This window comes from Megascapheus bottae, chromosome 13, assembly GCF_031878675.1.
Source record: "Megascapheus bottae isolate mThoBot1 chromosome 13, mThoBot2.hap1, whole genome shotgun sequence".
In the NCBI taxonomy this organism is placed as follows: domain Eukaryota; kingdom Metazoa; phylum Chordata; class Mammalia; order Rodentia; family Geomyidae; genus Megascapheus; species Megascapheus bottae.
Genome location: NC_143521.1, coordinates 38722204 through 38740456, shown reverse-complemented (window position 1 = coordinate 38740456; position 18253 = coordinate 38722204). Strand labels below are relative to the sequence as shown.

The window sequence follows — 18253 nt, the reverse complement described above, 5'->3', positions numbered from 1 at the left end:
TAGTGCATACCTCCACTGGGCCACCATAAAACTATTGACTTGACCTCCTTCCAAATAGTGCATTTCATTCATTCATTCAGCAAATGCATTTTGAATATCTGCCCTGTGCCAGACACTGTTTTTCAGAAGCCATAATGGGTAAGAATTCCTATCCTTAAAGAGGTTTTGTTCTAGTGTGGAGAGACAAACAAGCAACATTACCTATTTTTTGCCATGAGTGCTGTGGGGAGAAAGAACATGAGGCAGAAAGTAAGGGATCATGAATGCGGCAGGGAGATTAGTAAGTAGTAAGTAGGAGAAGACTCATGAAAATGATGGCATTTGAGCAAATACGCAAAGGAAGTGATAGTGTTGACCATGCAGACACCTGGATGAAGCACGGGCCAAGCAGAGGGAGGAGCTTGTGCAAAGGCCCTGAGGCAGGAATGTCTGGTATGAACATGGACCAGCAAGGTTGTCACGTGATGAGAGAGGAGTGAGCTAGGATGAGAATTATTGAAGATGAGGGTTACTTGAATGGGGCCCAGACAATGGCAGAGTGTGGAAGACATTTGTAAGAACCTTGACTTTTACTGTTAGTGAAACGTCATTCAGAGAGGAGGAGTGACAGGCATTGACTTGTGCTGTAGAAAGATCACTGTAGTCACTATGGTGAAGAAGGAAGGTCAGGGCTAGGGAGGCCGTTTGGAGAGTGAATCGGTGAGTCCTTCCAGAAACTGGTGCTATGACCTAAACAAGAGATGGGAAGCTCAGAGCAGAACCCTGTGAAGGCCCTGCAAGTACCTGCTTGTGGCACAATTTAAAAATAGATCCAGGCTTGCTGATGAGATGAATATGGCCTGTGACGTAAAGGAGCATCAAGGTGGCTTCAAGGTCTCTTCAGAGCAGCGAGGAGGAGGAAGGTGCCTCCACTGAGACAAAAAGCCTGCTACAGTTTTCCCCCATACACTGTAGGGATTGTGTCAGCTGTCTGTACCTGTGACAAAACACCTGAGGCAAACAACTTAGAAGGGGATAGTGTTTATTGTGGCTCATGGTTTCAGTTCATGATCATCTGACACCATTGCTTTGGGGTCCTATCAGAACATCACGGTGCTGTAACAAATCTGCTCACCTCGTAGCAGCCAAGAAGCAGAGAGAGAGGACGCTTCCAGGACCTCAGTAACTCATTCAAGCACACTCCAATGAGCTAACTTCCTCCCGCTAAGTCCCACCTTCTAGAGGTTCTGCCCCTCCCAGAGCTTTGCCTTGACACCTGCGCTTTTTGGGCTCACTTCAGATCCAAACAGTAGCAGGAGTCCAGAACCATAAACTCAGACATGTCCATGCATGTACTACTACCCAAGTTTCTTGTTTTCTTTTTTTTTCTTTTCTTTTTTGCCAGTCCTGGGGCTTAAACTCTGGGCCTGGGCACTATCCTTGGGCTTCTGTTTATGTGGTACCAAGGAATTGAACCTAGGGCTTTGTGCATGCTAGGTCGGCACTCTACCGCTAGGCCATGCTCCCAGCCCCAAGTTTCTTGTTTTCTATCCTAACAGTATAGGAAACATTTTGTGTGTGAGAAACACAAGTACAGGATGGTTCTCAGATAACTGATTTAAATCTCTGCAGCATCTCTGTCAGTGATTCTCCCACTCCAGAATCACTCCCTGCTATTTCAACCCATCTCCATTTTACCTCTAGAGAACAAGGGAACCAGCATCCTTTGGCAAGTAGATTATTCTCCAGGAAGCTCTGACCCCACACTCCACTTTCAAATGAAGCCTAAATACTCTTTTTCATTCTGCCTCTTCTTCCCTCTGTCCAAAAGTACAAACTCAGAGATCGAAGCTGGTGTGAGAAAAGGCAGCAACCTTAGAGCCATTGTCCTCCATTATGTCCCCATCGCCAGGCTTTGAGATCAGGGTAGTAAGTAGTTGAGCCTTCTTACAAGTGTTCAGTCTTCCTGGTAACGGTTTTATTGAGTTGTTTTGAAAAAGCCTTAAAATTAAGGGTCTGTACTAATTTACCCCTAAACACGATAAGAGACACGATTCTTTCCATAGTCCAGTAGGTTCTTGGCTAGCAATCTCAAGAACTCCAGAGAAGAATAAAGCTGATCATTTTATTGGCAAACGCACAAAAAAACACCAGCCTGTGTTCTGCAGTGATCATCCCTACAACCTTATGGTGTTGCCCAGGGTATTTAAGGTCTCACCACAGATATTAAAGGACCCTATACACTTTATGCCCCAGTAAACTTAATGAGAAACCACAGAAAGGATGCTTACAAGTCAAGAAAGCAAGTACAAAAAAATCGAGAGTGACGGATAGACTTGCATTCCTTTTGTTGCCTTTTTATTTAAATAATTGGAGGGGCGGTGGTATAGCACAGGGACAGAGTATTACTGGCATAGAAGTTTTGCTTTCTTTGCCACCCAAAGGCACCAGGAACATGTAATGTCCATGAGCATGTGGTGGCCATGAACATAGAAACATGAACATACAGAATTGAAATTATGTATATGTATATTATGTATTAGAATATTATGTAAAAACTTCCAGAAATTTGGGATTAGAGGCACAGTTCAGTTGGTAGAGCATCAACCAATGAACAAAAACATTAGGTACCAATTTCAAGTTCCAGTCTAGGCCTTAAGAGAAAAACAATTTCCAGAAACCCCAAAGCTAATCAGAATCTACCCTTTCTTGACAAGAAGTTAGTCATTTCCATTGTCCCCATGTCTTACATAGGAAGGAGTGTGTGTGTGTGTGTGTGTGTGTGTGTGTGTGTGTATGCACGCGCACGCGCTCATGTGCGCATGTGTGTACACACACACACATACTGGTCCATAGGATTGAAATCAGGGCCCGGGCACTGTCCATGATCTTCTTTTGGTCAAGGCTAGCATTCTACCACTTGAGCTATAGCTCCTCTTCTGGATTTTTTGGTAGTTTTCTTTTTTGGGGGTGGAGGGGAAGGCGGTCATGGGGCTTGAACTCTGGCGCTGTCCCTGAGCTCTTCAGCTAAAGGTTACCTCCCTACCCTTGAACCACAGCCCCACTTCTTGTTTTTTAAAGATTAATTGGAGATAAGAGTCTTTTGGTTTTGTATTGCCCAGGCTGGCTTTGAACTGCGATCCTCAGATCTCAGCCTCCTGAGTAGCTAGGATTATAGGTGTAGCTATAGGTGAGTTACCTATAGCTGTGCCCAGCTTTTTTTTTTTTTTTTTTTTTTGGCAGTTTTATTGGAGATAAGCATCTCTTGGACTTTCATGCTTGGGCTGAGTTTGGACCACAACTCTCAGGCCTCAGCCTCCTGAGTAGCTGCAATTATAGGCTTGAGCCACCAGCACCCAGCATGGAAGGGGGCTTTTAAGCATGCATTGTGTATTTCTACAGATGTTAAGGGAGGCCAAGGAGAAGGAGAAACAGAGACTGGCACAGCAGCTTATTGTGGAGAGGACAGCCCACTACGGGATGCTGTTTGATGAATATCAAGGTTTGTCACACCTGGAAGCTCTGGAAATTCTGTCCAATGAAAGTGAAAGCAAGGTACATGTGCTCCCGTCATTTCAGTGACATGTTTAGTAATGTGTTTCCTTAAACAAGACAGGAACTGGGGAAAACCAAGAACAGCTTTCATTCCTAGCACCTTTGTATGTACATTGTAATGATGTCTGTAGCTATCCACAGTTTCCCTGTCTCATGCCAAGCTAGTCCCTCAGCCTAGCTCCAGCTCCACCACTCCCAGAATTTATTCCAGTGCCTGTGGAGGAGACTGAATTTGCATTGCCATCAGCTTCCTACAATTTCCACAGCTGTGTGTAATTTCTAATCTATGCTATCATAGATTTAGAAATCCATAATCCAGTAAAGGGCATCCAAAAATGCATTTTTTCCACAGAAACAAATTTTCCTTGCAAGTCTGGAGAGGAAATCAGACTTGGTATTATTTTACATTATTCTGTTGCTGTTTAATTTTGACTCCATTTGGCCTCTATCTTCTTATCCAGGAAATAGGAATAAAACTAAAGCTTTTCCCATAGGATTATTACAAATATTCAATAAATGATTTCATAGGAAACTACTAGTAGCATGCCTGCTACACATTAAGTCTCAATAAATATTAGCTAATATACATAAAATACATTATGAATACATGTTATAGGTATGTATTGGACACTTGTTATTATTAAAATATGACAGAAAACATGTAAAACAGTACAAGATCTCCTGATTGTAGAAAGAGAGTCTATTCTGATTGGTTTCACCAAAACGTCTCCCCTAAACTGGCTAGGCTTATGTCCATAATCCCAGCCACTGGGAGGCAGAAATTGGGAGGATCAAGTTTCAAGGCCAGTGCAATCAAAAGGTTAAGTAGGCCCCATCTGAGCAAACAAAGCCAAATCTGGTGGGCTCATAATAATCAGCTATGCAATAAGCATAAATAAGCAGGATCATGGTCTGAAGTCAGCCACAGGCAAAAGCATGAGACCCCATCAGAAAAAAAAGTAAAAAGAGATGATACAGCCAGGAGCTGGTGGCTTACGCCTGTAATCCTAGCCGCTCAGGAGGCTGAGTTCTGAGGATTGCAGTTCAAAACTGGCCCAGGCAGAAAAGTCCCTATGAGACTCTTATCTCCAATTAATCACTAGGAAAGCAGAAGTGGTGCCCTTGCTCAAAGTAGTAAAACACTGGCCTTGAACTGAAGAGCTCAGGGACAGTGCCCAGGCACTAAGTTCAAGTCCTACTAAGAGAGAGGAGCAGGGAAAGGGAGGAAGGGGAGGAGAGATGAAGAGGGAGAGAATATGGAGAGAATATATGGCGTAAATAGTAGACCTCTTACTTAACAAGTGTAAGGTCCTGAGTTCAAACACCAGCATCACCAAATAAGAAAGATCTCAGCTATGAGACAGTTCTAAGCCCCTGAAAAGAATCACATAGGACTTACAATGCTGGGAAGCATATTTAGTCCTTGGAGACTATGTTAGCTAACTTTCCAGTAGAACAACGACCAATGACAATCAAGTTACAAAGAGAAAAGCTATGTTTTTAGTGTGTGGTTTCAAAGGTTCCAGTCCAGAATCCATTAACCCTGTTGCTTTTAGGCCTGTGGAGAGGCAGCACCTCATGGCAGGAGTACACAGAACAAAACCACTCACCCATGTGTAGGGAATGCAAAAGGGAAATGGGAAGAGGCCAGGATCCCACAATCCTCTTCAGCAGCTGGTCTTTACTCACCTGAAAATCTCCAACTAGAACCCATTTCCTCATGGTTCCATAGCCTCCTAGAATCCCCTAGTTGAGAACCAAGCCTTTAACTTAAGTGTGGGCCTTTGGGGAACATTGGGTCTCCATTTGTATTCTTGTCAGAGTTCTATGTTTTAGTATACTAAAATAGAAGGTGCAGCTCCTCTGTACGATGCTTCCACAAGCTCTGATTTCTTTCCTCACCCTGGAGTTTTGTTTGTTCATGATATTAACAAAGGAATACAGAATACAGAAAAAAACCTGATAATGATAGTTACTGGACTCTACAACAAACAGTCCTAAATATAGATGAATGAAAACTAGAAGTGATTTTTCCCTGTGTGACAGTGCAGGATAGGGATACCTGGCCAGCAGGCAGACTGTTCATCTGTAGCCCAGCTAGAGCTATCCTTAGTACATAGAACTCTGACAAGAATACAAACGGAGACCCAAACCAGGGCTGCCAAGTGCAGCAAATAAAAATGCAGGATGATGGCTATAGAGATCGTCTGTAGGTAGGTGTCACATGTGTATATTTCAAGTCTCTACAAGATTAGGTTTTACATATATAAACACTAAATATGTGAGGAGTTTGACCTGCAGAACTAAAAGTATAATCCTATCCATTTACAGACATGTTTGACTATTGTAGAAATTCAGATTTCTCTTCAGAGAATGATGGCTCATCTGCCCTTACCTTTGAAGTGTGGACAGAGGGCAGCTTCAAAAGAGGTTGTGAAAACCACTCGCAGAAGCGGTATTATTTCCTGTGTAGAGCCCCTCCCCATGACCCCTTGCACTTCCTCAGGGCTGGAGCAACCACTCCTTTCTCAAGGCCAACATGGTGGCTTTCACTCACCGCTGTCATGGCTGTGTCTGATTGCACAGGCCTCCAGTCTGTAGACTCCAAGATCTTCAGGACTGATTGCAAACTCAGAATAATAACTTGTATCTGGCAAGTATATATGTGGATCTATATAATACTTAGGTATTTGCTATCCATATAAACATATATACATGTACATATAATTAATTGAACATCCCTTTGAATGAGTTTATGTAAATTGTGGGAGGGGGGCTTGAACTCAGGACCTGGGCATTGTCTCTTAGTCTTTTTGCTCAAGGCTGGTACTTTACCACTTAAGTCACAGCTCCTCTTCCAGCTGGTGATTAACTGAAGATAAGAATCTCACAAACTTTCATACCTGGCCTCGATCTTAGCCTTCTGAGTAGCTAGGCTTACATGCATGAGCCACTGATGCCTGGCTCAGAACAACTTTACAATAAATGCACTATTCAGGCAAGAAAACTGAGGTATAAAATGCTTAATAAAATTTCAACGGTCCAACCAGGCAAGGTGGCTCATGCCTGTAATCCTAGCTACTCAGGAGGCTGAGTTCTGAGAATCTTAGTTCAGAGCCAGCCCGGACACTACAAAGACAAAGCCGTAAGACTCTTCTCTTCAATTAATCTCTAGAAAATGGGAAGTGGGGCTATGGATCAATGGTAGGGTGGTAACTCTTGAGCTGAAGAGCTCAGGGGCAGTGCATAGGCCCAGAGTTCAAGCCCCATGACCCCTCTCCCAATTTTTTTGCCCATGACCCATAGGGTCTTGTAGATTTTCCTACCCAGGCTGGTTTTGAACTGAGATCCTCAGATCTCAGCCTCCTGAGTAACTAGGATTGCAAGTATGAGCCACTGATGCCTGACCCAAAGTGTGTTTTTAAACATTATGATTGAAGAGCTGCCGTCACCATTTATTTATTTAGCATCTATTGTGCATATTTTCTATACGTACTATACACAAGGGATCACACTGAAGTATGGATTTTGTTTTAGGACTGATAAAATTGACCTGGTCTGGTGGCTCACACCTGTAATCCTAATATTCTGGAGCCTAGGCTGGCCTAGGCTACTGAGGGAGGTCCAGGACCATCTGAGCTATGTGGAAAGAACCTGTCTTCAAAACAAAAAAGCGAAGATCTGGGTTGCTTTTATAACCTGCTTTTATAATAGTGAAGTCAGCATCCAACACAGCATTACCTCCCATACCACAGTGTCATTCGATCTGGGTGCTGGGCGAAACTGGGGGCTTGCTGTATGTAAACATTATTAACGAGAAGAAAAGATGACAGTTTTGCTGACCTAGATCTTTTATTTCAGGTTCAGTCATTTTTAGCATCACTGGATGGAGAGAAGCTGGAACTCTTAAAAAATGACCTAATTTCTATTAAAGATATCTTTGCAACAAAAGAATTAGAAAATGAAGAGAACCAAGAAGAACAAGGTAAAATAAACAGCTAGCTAAATAGTATTGGCATGATTCTTCATGAAACTGCTGTTCATCAACCCAGCCCTTTGAACATGGTGGCATCATTTAATCCAAGTGCTCCACCCGTGTGCTTCCACAATACCCTGCACTCCTGTGCTGTGCTTACAGGAGCTGCCTGAGTGATTTATGACCCTCGCTCTCCCCGGACAGGAACTCCTCTTCTTTGTCCTGCCCAATCCCTGGCACATCACGGGCAGGCATAAATGCATATGGCTGAATGAGCAAAGCATATTGAACTGGGTCCTAAGTGACTGCAGTTTTAGGTGCCATCTCATTTTATCTGCATGTGGCAGTTGCTTCATGTGATTAATGGTGATGCTGGGCAAGTCTTACAGTGGATTTTTTTCTTTCTTTCTTTCTTTCTTTTTTTGGTGCCAGTCCTAGGCTTGAACTCAGAGCCTGAGCACTGTCCTTGGATTTTTTCTCAAGGCTAGAGCTCTACCACTTGAGCCTCAGCACCACTTCTGGCTTTTTTTCTATGTATGTGGTACCTAGGAATGGAACCTGGGTCTTCATGCATGCTAGGCAAGCACTCTACCACTAGGCCAAACTCCCGGCCCACTTCTGGCTTTTTTCTATGTATGTGGTACCTAGGAATCAAACCTGGGTCTTCATGCTTGCTAGGCAAACACTCTATCACTAAACTAAACTCCCGGCCCTACAGTAGATTTCTTTACAAAGTTTTCTTTTCCCCTATGCCAGCTTGAACTCAGGGTCTTGTACTCTTGCTTGGTTTTTTTGTTTGTTTGTTTGCTCAAGGTTGGTGCTCTACTAGTTGAGCTCCTCCTCTAGTTCTGGTTTTGAGTGATATATTAGAGATACGAGTCTCACAGACTTTCCTGTCTAGACTGGCTTTGAACTGCAGTCCTCAGATCTCAGTCTCCTAAGTAGCTAAAATTCCAGGTATGAGCCATCAGCTCTCACCTTTTCTTCATATACACTTGTGTGTGTGTGTGTGTGTAAATGAGTTTTGGTGTATTTATAAATGTGCTACCCTCCACCTAAAAAATTTAGTTCTAGGACCAGGGTAGCATGCTTACCAAGCATGTATAATACCCTGGGTTCAAACCTCACCTCCCTAATAAAAGAAAAAAAGAAGTGCTGTTCTGGCAAAGCCTGTACCATATTCCCACAGTGCACCAGGCATGCTCCAGGTTGACACACACTGGAATGACACAGGTACACACGTCCTGATAATCTTCCCACCAAGAATGACTTGACCCTCCTCCCCCAACAAGACCAGAAACTATTTTAAGAAATGCAAGATTCCTTATGAGGGGAAAAGATTTGTGCAGCATGGATTGCTCTGTTTTTTTCATGTGGCAGTAGAAAACAGTTAACTTTATATGGTACACACAGAGTAACCTGTCAGTCATGGGACTTGAACTGCTCCAGGCCTGAGCACTGCCCTGAGTTCTTTTTGCTCAAGTAGCTAGGATTGCAAGTATGAGCCATCCAGATAGAATAACTTCTTACTGAGTGCTTAGCAAGCCCCAAACCACAGGAGTTTAGGATAGGCTGTGCTGAAAATCCCAGCAACTACAAACACAAGGGTAGCTTCTCTTAGGAATGCAGGAAACATTCCACTGAGCACACTCACACTCTTGCTGTATGTCCTTGAACTAGTTAGAGAATTTCTGAAACTCTGTATCTTCCCCTATATTATGAAGACAATGATATACACCCCCAAAGATGAAACTAGACAACATTGTAAAAACGTGTCACAGTGCCTGGCACACCAAACTGCTTAGAAATGTTTGCTGTTAAATTTTATTTAGAGTGCTATTACTATGCCAGGAAAATGGAAATCTGTAGCACTTATTTACTTTTGGACATGCTATGACCATCATGCAAGAATCATGATAATGTGCATTCACTCACTCTCCAGTCACTGGAAGTTGTGGCCAAGAATGTTAACAGCTTGCAATCAAAGCTCAAACACAAGAGTTGAAATGTTTGGGTCTTGATGCTCAAAGCCAAATTATTCTAAGCATTTATAAGCCCTGATTCCCTTTTAGACTAGTTACTGACCTTCTGTGCCTTCCCATTAATGAAGATAGAAGAATCAGTTATACTGAGGCACAAAAAGAGGTCGATATAATGGTTTTTAGTATAAGTATGTTTCTAGAAAAGATAACAACCTTGTCTTTTGTTTTTCTAATGAGGAAATTAAAATACTAGCTGTCAGAGGCCCTGAAGTTTTCATTGGGGATCAAAGATAACATGATTGGCTTCTCCTTCCCAGACCAACAGTCCTCCAAAACATTCAGGCTTTTCCTCTTTAAGTTTCATGATGCTTTCAGGTAAACCTTGTTTCCTCTGAAGTTTCAGTCAGAAAGGATAAAAAGAACTCCTGAATTCTTCCTGACCCTAAAGACTACAGATGATGTATTCCCATTTTAGAGCTTCTGTAAGTTGAAAATTAAAAAACAACAACAACAACAAAAAAAAACCCTTAAATACACAGGTTGTGGTTCACAACTATAGCCCCTAACTACTTAGAAGGCTGAGATCTGGAGGGCCGGGAGTTTGGCCTAGTGGTAGAGTGCTTGCCTAGCATGCACGAAGACCCGGGTTCGATTTCTCGGTACACCACAAACATAGCAAAAAGCCAGAAGTGGTGCTGAGGCTCAAGTGGTAGAGTGCTAGCCTTGAGAAAGTCCAAGAACAGTGCTCAAGCCCTGAGCTCAAGCCCAGGACTGGCAAACAAACAAAAGAAGGCTGAAATGTGAGGATCATGGTTCAAAGCCAACCTGGACAGGAAAAAGTCCATGAAATTCTTGTTGCTAATTAACCAAGAAAAAGACCAGGCTTAAGAAGTGGCTCAAGTGATAGAATGTCAGCTTTAGTTAAACTGGAGTTCAAGCTTGATACAGCTACAAGCATACTCACGTACACCTCATGATTTAAGAATGATACATCAGTCTGTTTAAGTGACAAACTTTATTATCTCCATATGTCCATTTTTTCAGAGTATTTCCAGATAGTCAAAGCACTATTAATTTTTATTAATATAATTTAATAAATAAATGTCATTCAGACAATGAAACACTGGAAGAAAAGATCTGAGGGAGAGTTGGGCTCTAGGAAGATTGATTGGTAAGTTACCCAAAACTGTAGAGAAGAATCTTACCATTGGGGGTGAGCAGTAAAATCCAGGAGCAAGATTCTAGGAGAAACCAGAATTTTCATCACACTTTTTTTCTGGTAAGCACTTACATTCCTGAAAGCCTCTAACAACTAAGTAATTTATTTGGTAGTCTCAGAAAGTATAAAAAGCTCTCATGTTTAGATAAATTGTATTACCAGGTTTCTGTGCATTGACTAATGTTAGCAAATGGTCTTTTTTTTTTTCATCCTGCTATGGCTCTCTGATTTGGTATACCTGGCTGGAAGCAGATTTTTAAAAGTTTTCTACTTTCATTGCCTTGGGAAAGACCTCAATCATGTGTACAGAATTCTTGAGAGTTGCAGTAATAATTTCTGTTATAACATTTTACTATCATCTGTTGCCAGTTTTCTTCACAATTTTTTGTTTAAATTATGTGTTAGAAGTTATTTATGTTTTATAGGAGCAAACACACATTTTATTTCTTTGTTTGTGCCAGTCCTAGAGCCGTAGGTACTGACCATGAAGGTTTCTTTTTTTGAAGGCTAGGGTTCTACCACTTGAACCATAGCTCCACTTCTAGATTTTTGGTGGTTAGTTGGACATAAGAGACTCATATACTTTCCCATCTGGGCTATCTTTGAACCATGATTCTCAATTTCAGCCCTCTGAGTCACTAAGATTACAAGTATGAGCCACCAGCATCCAGTGAAACACACTATTTTTTTTTTTTTGCCAGTTCTGGGCTTGAGCTCAGGGCCTGAGCACTGTCCTTGGACTTTCTCAAGGCTACAGCTCTACCACTTGAGCCTCAGCATCACTTCTGGCTTTTTTCTATGTATGTGGTACCGAGGAATGGAACCCAGGCCTTTGTGCATGCTAGGCAAGCACTCTACCACTAGGCCTAACTCCTGGCCCCAAAACACACATTTTAAAGTTTATACTCATGTCTAATTTAGTGCCAGTTCCTTCCAAACATATTTAATTTTCCTGTTTCTATCTGTGTAGCACATAACAATATTTACATAAGATTTCCACATTTATAAAACATTGCAATGTTTGTTATACTATTTTGGCCTTCTTAGAACTCTGAAGAGGAGATGGGTGGATTTTATTACCCTCAGTTTACAGCGTAGGATGTGGAAGCTGAGAAAGCCTTGTGGCTGCCTGAGCAGCTGTGGGACCACACTTAGTAATCTTAGTCAGGGTTCCCTCTGGTCTGCAGCACTGCCTCATGTAGGACAAAAAAGACGAGGCCAATTTTGAATGTGAGCCTGCCTCTGTCCTCTCCTCTGGCCTATCTGAGGATGAGCCAGCACCCCAGCCTGCACTCCCCAACCCCTCCAGCTCTTCCTTTGTGTGACAGCTAATGAAATCTCTTTCTCAGAGCCTCTGTTGCAGCATCACCTCCTTTAGGAAGCCTTCAGACCCCCCTCCTGAGAATTAAATTAGTTCCTATAAAAGCCCCTGAAAGCACAGCACTTATCACTGTGGGTACAAACAGAGCTCATTTTGGGTTTGTCATAAGCCAACAAAGTCATCTCTATCTCACCAGTGCACATGCCTCCCTTTCTTTCTTGCCATTACATGTGCCTCTTTTCTCTCCCCTGAACTTGCCAGCCACAGCTAGCCAACCTCCTGGACATTGCGCTCACTGTGCTATGTCAGGAAGGCCTCTTCCCCTCACTTACAGCTAGTTTTTGACTGTTCTTCATTACTAAATTTCATCTTCTTAGCTTTCTTCCTGTCTTAATCTTTTCAGGCTATTGTAACAAACCGCCATACACCATCCGTTCTCACAGCTAAGGAGGCTGTGAAGTCTAAGAGCAAGTGCCGGCAGATCCAGTGTCTGCTGAGTGCCCATTCTGTGCACATTAACAGCTCCCTCTAGCTGTGAGCTCAGATGGTAGGCAAGGCCTACAAGGGCACTAATGTCACTGTTGAGGGCTCCATGCACATGACCCGGTCACCTTCCCCCAAACCCACCTCCTGAATCCGTGTTCTTGTTGAACACCAACATTCAGACCTATTTAAAATTCCAACTATACCGATTCTCTCCCCTGACTTACACTTTTCCATAAAACCTTTATTACTTGACAAGTATGTTTTACTTATCCTTTTTGCTTATTAACCTGATTCCCTGATTAGAACATGTCAGTTACAGGTAATAAATTGATGTCAGCCAAATGGTTTTTTGTTGTTGTTTGTTTTTCATTTTTGTCGCTCCTGGGGCTTGGCCTCTGGACCTGGGTGCTGTCCCTGAACTCTTCAGCTCAAGGATACGGCCCTACCCTTGGAGCCTCAGCCCCACTTTCCATTTTCTAGAGATTAATTGAGATAAGAGTCTCACATTCTTTAGGTTCTTTAGTTTTTTTAGTGCCCCAGCTGGCTTTGAACCTTGATCCTCATATCTCAGCCTCCTGAGTAGCTAGGATTATAGGGTGAGCCACCACGCCCAGCAAGCCAAATGTTTTGAAGAAAAGATACACAGTGAACGGTAGTTATTTTCATGAGCTTCCAATAAAACATTTTATCAAAACAACTGAAACTAGCCTATCCTATACAATATTTCTCATAGGCTTAGAGATATCTCAGTTCCTACCACCAGCCAGTATTTGCTTCTCAGAGGAGCTTGAGATCATATAATCAGGCAATGTTAATTGCTTAATTATTATCCCCCACCCAGATTCAGTAATTAACCCACTATAGAATCAGTTTCTTAGCAACTACAGAAACTTTCCCATTTAAATTACCATTCTAGATGCAAATGCAAGAAATAAGATTGTAGCTTTTAAAGATCTGGATTGTCCATCAATGATTTTTTATTTTATATACATATTGATATTTATGCATTATGTAATGAATAACAAATTATTGATTCCATAAATATTCACTTTATCACCTATTCATTTCCAGGCAGTGTTTTAGATGCTCTGAATTTAGGAATGAGTCACACAAATGCTGTCTCTGTCCTTGGATAGCTTCTAGTCTGGAAAGAAGACAGATCATTAAGAAGTATGGCCAGTCCAGTCAGGTGCCTACGAAACCTTGGGAAGTTTCTCTAGAGAGATGATGTTGTTCGATCAGATGGGACGCATCCCACTGAGACCAATTCTGTGTGCTCAGCATTGGGTCTCTGTGGACACAGAAGGGTACCGTGGGACTCATCGGGATGTGATGAATCACTACAAATCATAAACATTCTCTGCCATAAATATAATGTTTCATGTATCAGCAGCTGCGCAAAGGTCATTTTAAAAAAAATTTAGTCATTAAGCAAACATCCATTGACCATCAGTAGCTGTAAACAAGACAGAAAGCTTCCTCCTATCCTCTTGTTAACCCAGGCCAGCCTCAGAGGTGTCTGTAACCAGGCCTCAGCTCTCACCCCTCACCCAGCTACTGCCCGCCACCTCTCTGCTATACTGATATTGGCCAACATCCTTCATCACTAGTAGCCAGAGGGCAGACTGCCATAGCCCCCCTTAGTCTACACACATGCAACCTAGAAAATTGGGGGCAGCTGCTATATTCTGAGGGATGGAAGATAACTCATGCTTCTTACTTCTGTTGTGTTCTATTTCTAGGCCTAGAAGAAAAGGGAGACGAATTCACTAGGATGCTTACAGAGCTTCTCTTTGAATTACATGTTGCAGCCACGCCTGACAAACTCAATAAGGTCAGTACCATCTGATAGTGAATAGTTGGCTTTTAAAAGGGCTAAGAGGCAGGGTTTCCTACCATGTAAATTCCAGAGAATCAGATGAAACAGAAAACCCCAAGGCACAAGGAAGAGAGCTGAACTTGAGGAGTAATTAAGCTTTGAAGAAGCAACATGACATGCCATGATAGAGAATATTTGAGACAGTCAAGAGACTTGCCCTTTGCAATTGCACTGGTAATTACCTTGTGACCTTGAATGAGTCATTTATCTGTTCAGGGCAAAATAAAATGTTCTGTCATAGTATCTGTTATCTTCAGCATAAGGGAAGGAAGAGGGATACAGAATCACCAAGAGACTTTTTCAAATCCCCCCCCCAAGCCTTTTAAAGATGTATACCAGAATTAAGCAGAGAGAGACAGAAAAGAAGAGAGGAAAAGAGGGGGATTGAGGAAGGGACGGAGGAGGGGAGAGAGAAGCTGAGAAGGAGTGGAGAGGGAAAACCATACCTCTTCCATCTGGGCTACTACAGCCACATCATGTCTGATAACATTAACCATCTGTTTCTCTAATAACACCACAGTACATTTGCAGGTTAATACACAGTCTTGCTGTGGGATTTAAGAGGACACTGATCATTCCTTTTTTCTGAGCTGTGTGAGGTCTCCCTCCCCCTTTTAGCCTTTCAGTTTCTTTTTCTTTTTTTTCTTTTTTTTTTTCTTTTTTTTGCCAGTCCTGGGCTTGGGCTTAGGGTCTGAGCACTCTCCTTGGACTTTCTCAAGGCCAGCACTCTACCACTTGAGCCTCAGCACCACTTCCGGCTTTTTTCTATGTATGTGGTACTGAGGAATTGAACCCGGGTCTTTGTGCATGCTAGACAAGCACTCTACCACTAGGCCAAACTCCCAGCCCCATCTGTGAGATTCTTTTTTTTTTTTTTTGCCAGTCCTGGGCTTGGGTTCAGGGCCTGAGCACTGTCCTTGGATTTTCTCAAGGCCAGCACTCTACCACTTGAGCCTCAGCACCACTTCCGGCTTTTTTCTATGTATGTGGTACCGAGGAATCGAATCCGGGTCTTTGTGCATGCTAGGCAAGCACTCTACCACTAGGCCAAACTCCCGGCCCGCCTTTCAGTTTCTTAGGGACAGTTTTACATAGCCCTCACCAATGTGAGTGAGGATGGGGCAGAAGTAAGTTGTGAGGTGGTGAGATGAGTGATTTCTTTCTCTCTCGTAGGAGGCATTGATGATAGTGGGTCAGTGACTTGAACACAGTGGGAAATTATCTAATCCATCTCTCTGCAACACCTGCCACTGCTGAGAGGGACCTGAGTGGCTGCATGGTTGTAGTGGTTTATTCACAATAGTTAGGGTCAACCATTATCCCCAAAGAAGACACACCAAGGTCAGCTTGTTTCAATGTTCCATTCAGCATTCTAATATAGTCAATTTTAAATCATGTCGATATAAACTAAGGAATATCTTTTATGTAAGCAAGTGGCTTCAGCAACCTAATCAAAAATCTGAATAAGACTGCCCTTTTTAGATTCAGGAAATGAGATTGAGGGGAAATGGTTTTTATAACTTTAACTACGTCATAATTTGGAAGCCATGGGTTGCTTACATTATACTCTTGTGAGGTTAAACTAGTCCTAAAGCAGTCCCTGGCCTATTCCAGCTGCTCCTCTCCCCCTGGAGCCTGAAAGACCTGCCATGAATCAGGAAGACTAGAACCATCCTTCATCTTCCCAGGGTGATACCTTATTAAGTTCCTGAAACCCAATAAGCTTCAGCAGGAAATTGGCTTTAGCTATGACCCTAGCTAAATTTCTAACTCATAATAGGAAAAGGTACCTGTTTTTTTTTTTTTTTGTACTTGGCATGAGAAGTGAAAAACATACTGTAGATTTTTCAATATGACAGACATTTTTATTCTTATCTGTATGTCATTTTTAAATGCCTTTAAAACATAACTACATAGACATAATCTATAATGGGATATATACTCTATAGACATAATGGTATATTTTATGGATTAATATGGATCTATAACATATAAACCTACAGCTTAATTTTAATTACATGCTAAAATCTATGTGTCAGTGATTGTATATAGAGATTCCCTTCTTGAATACTTGTTTGTTAAACATGACATTTGAAATATGATGTAAAAATCAGTGTTAATAAAATCTTAAAAAAAAAAAAAAGTAGGCAGGCCCAGCTGTGTGTGGTGGGCCCAGCTGTGTGTGGTGGTACATGCCTTTCGTCCCAGTTCCTCAGGAGGTGGAAATGGGGAGGATCTCAGTTTGTGGTCCACCTGGGAAAAAGATCTTGTGTACAAGATCTTGTGAAAATATGAAATGAAAATCCCAGCTGCACGGGAAGCGTAAATAAGAATATCACAATCCAGTCAGCCTGGATAAACAGTGAGACCTTATCTCAAAAATAAATAAATAAATAACTGTAGCAGGGCCAGGCGTGTGGCCTAGTGATAGAGTGTTTGCCTAGTGTGCACAAAGACCTGGGTTCAATTTCTTGGTAACACATACACAGAAAAAGCTGGAAGTGATGCTGTGGCTCAAGTGGCAGTGCACTAGCCTTGAGCAGAAAGTATCCAAAAACCACCCAGACCCTAAGTTCATGCTCCAGGACTGGCAAAATTAATAATAAAATAATAACAACCACAGCAGAAAGGCCTGGAGGCATAGCTTAAGTGGTAGAGTGTCTTCCTAGTAAGCTCAAAGCCCAGTATGGAAAAAAAGAAATCTCAAGCCTAACAAAGTGTTCTCCATACTTACTGTCTGTTCTCCTTTCCTGTTTATATTATTTTATTAGAGAATGCCTTATTCATTTCTGTAATCAAATCTATATAAATAGATTAAATGTTAAATATGTATATACTAAATATATACATATAAATATATATACATATTTAATGCACTGTGTTACTCCTGTACAAATGGAAAAAATTAAGTGTCTAGACCAATTTGGCTATTAGTTTTTGTACAATGTCGATATAACATGATAAACTGGGATACTTTTTCCAACTTGGCAGCACAGCTAAAGTTTTCAAATATTCAAATTATATATATAATATTTATATTAAAAACCAATAATGATAGTTGGGTATGGCTTTTTATTTTATTTTATTTTTTTTGCCAGTCCTGGGCTTGAGCTCTGGGCCTGAGCACTGTCCTTGAACTTTCTCAAGGCTAGAGCTCTACCACTTGAGCCTCAGCACCACTTCTGGCTTTTTTCTATGTATATGGTACCAAGGAATCGAACCCGGGTCTTAGTGCATGCTAGGCAAGCACTCTACCACTAGGCCAAACTCCCCGCCCCATGGGTATGGCTTTTTAAAAAAACAATAGATTGTTTATTTAAGAAGGTTGAGGTAGGGTCCCATCTCTTTTTAAACATATAGAGCACCACCTTGGAGGTTCTAAGCTAGGGGATAGAATGACTTTGATTTTATGCTCACACACTAAATGCATTGCTTGGTTGGGGGCCATTGCAGGCCATGAAGAAAGCTCATGACTGGGTAGAAGAGGATCAGACCATGGCACCTGTAGATATGACCAAGAGATCAGAGGAGAAAACTGAGAAGGAAGAGAAAGCTGAAGAGCCTCAAGAAGAGAAAAAAGAAAAGAGAACTAAGACCATAGAGGTAAATTTATTTATGTCCTCTGAATAGCTAGTAATCTTATATTCATTGATTGGTACCCTAATTTTAGTGAGGAGGGTTTCTTTTTATTTCTAAGCTGTTTTACATAGAAATGAGAGGGAATATAATAAACACTAAAATTTCTGTATGCTGAGACAATTTATTACTCATATAGATTTTTGTAGCTTTTCTCCATAGCTTAACAAGTATAATTTAAAGGGTAAAAGATTTTTAAGAACATAATTGATTTACTTTT

At 41.7% G+C, this 18253-nt stretch overlaps 1 protein-coding gene across 1 annotated transcript in view; it reads left to right on the top strand.

Moving 5' to 3' along the window:
• The window catches only part of Fam114a1 (family with sequence similarity 114 member A1), a 63629-nt gene that overhangs the window by 33075 nt on the left and 12301 nt on the right, over positions 1-18253 (top strand). The window contains exons 7-10 of the mRNA XM_090343714.1: positions 3382-3534; positions 7396-7519; positions 14261-14352; positions 17851-18000. Coding sequence (XP_090199840.1) covers positions 3382-3534; positions 7396-7519; positions 14261-14352; positions 17851-18000 — 519 coding nt within the window. The remainder of the gene's footprint in view (positions 1-3381; positions 3535-7395; positions 7520-14260; positions 14353-17850; positions 18001-18253) is intronic.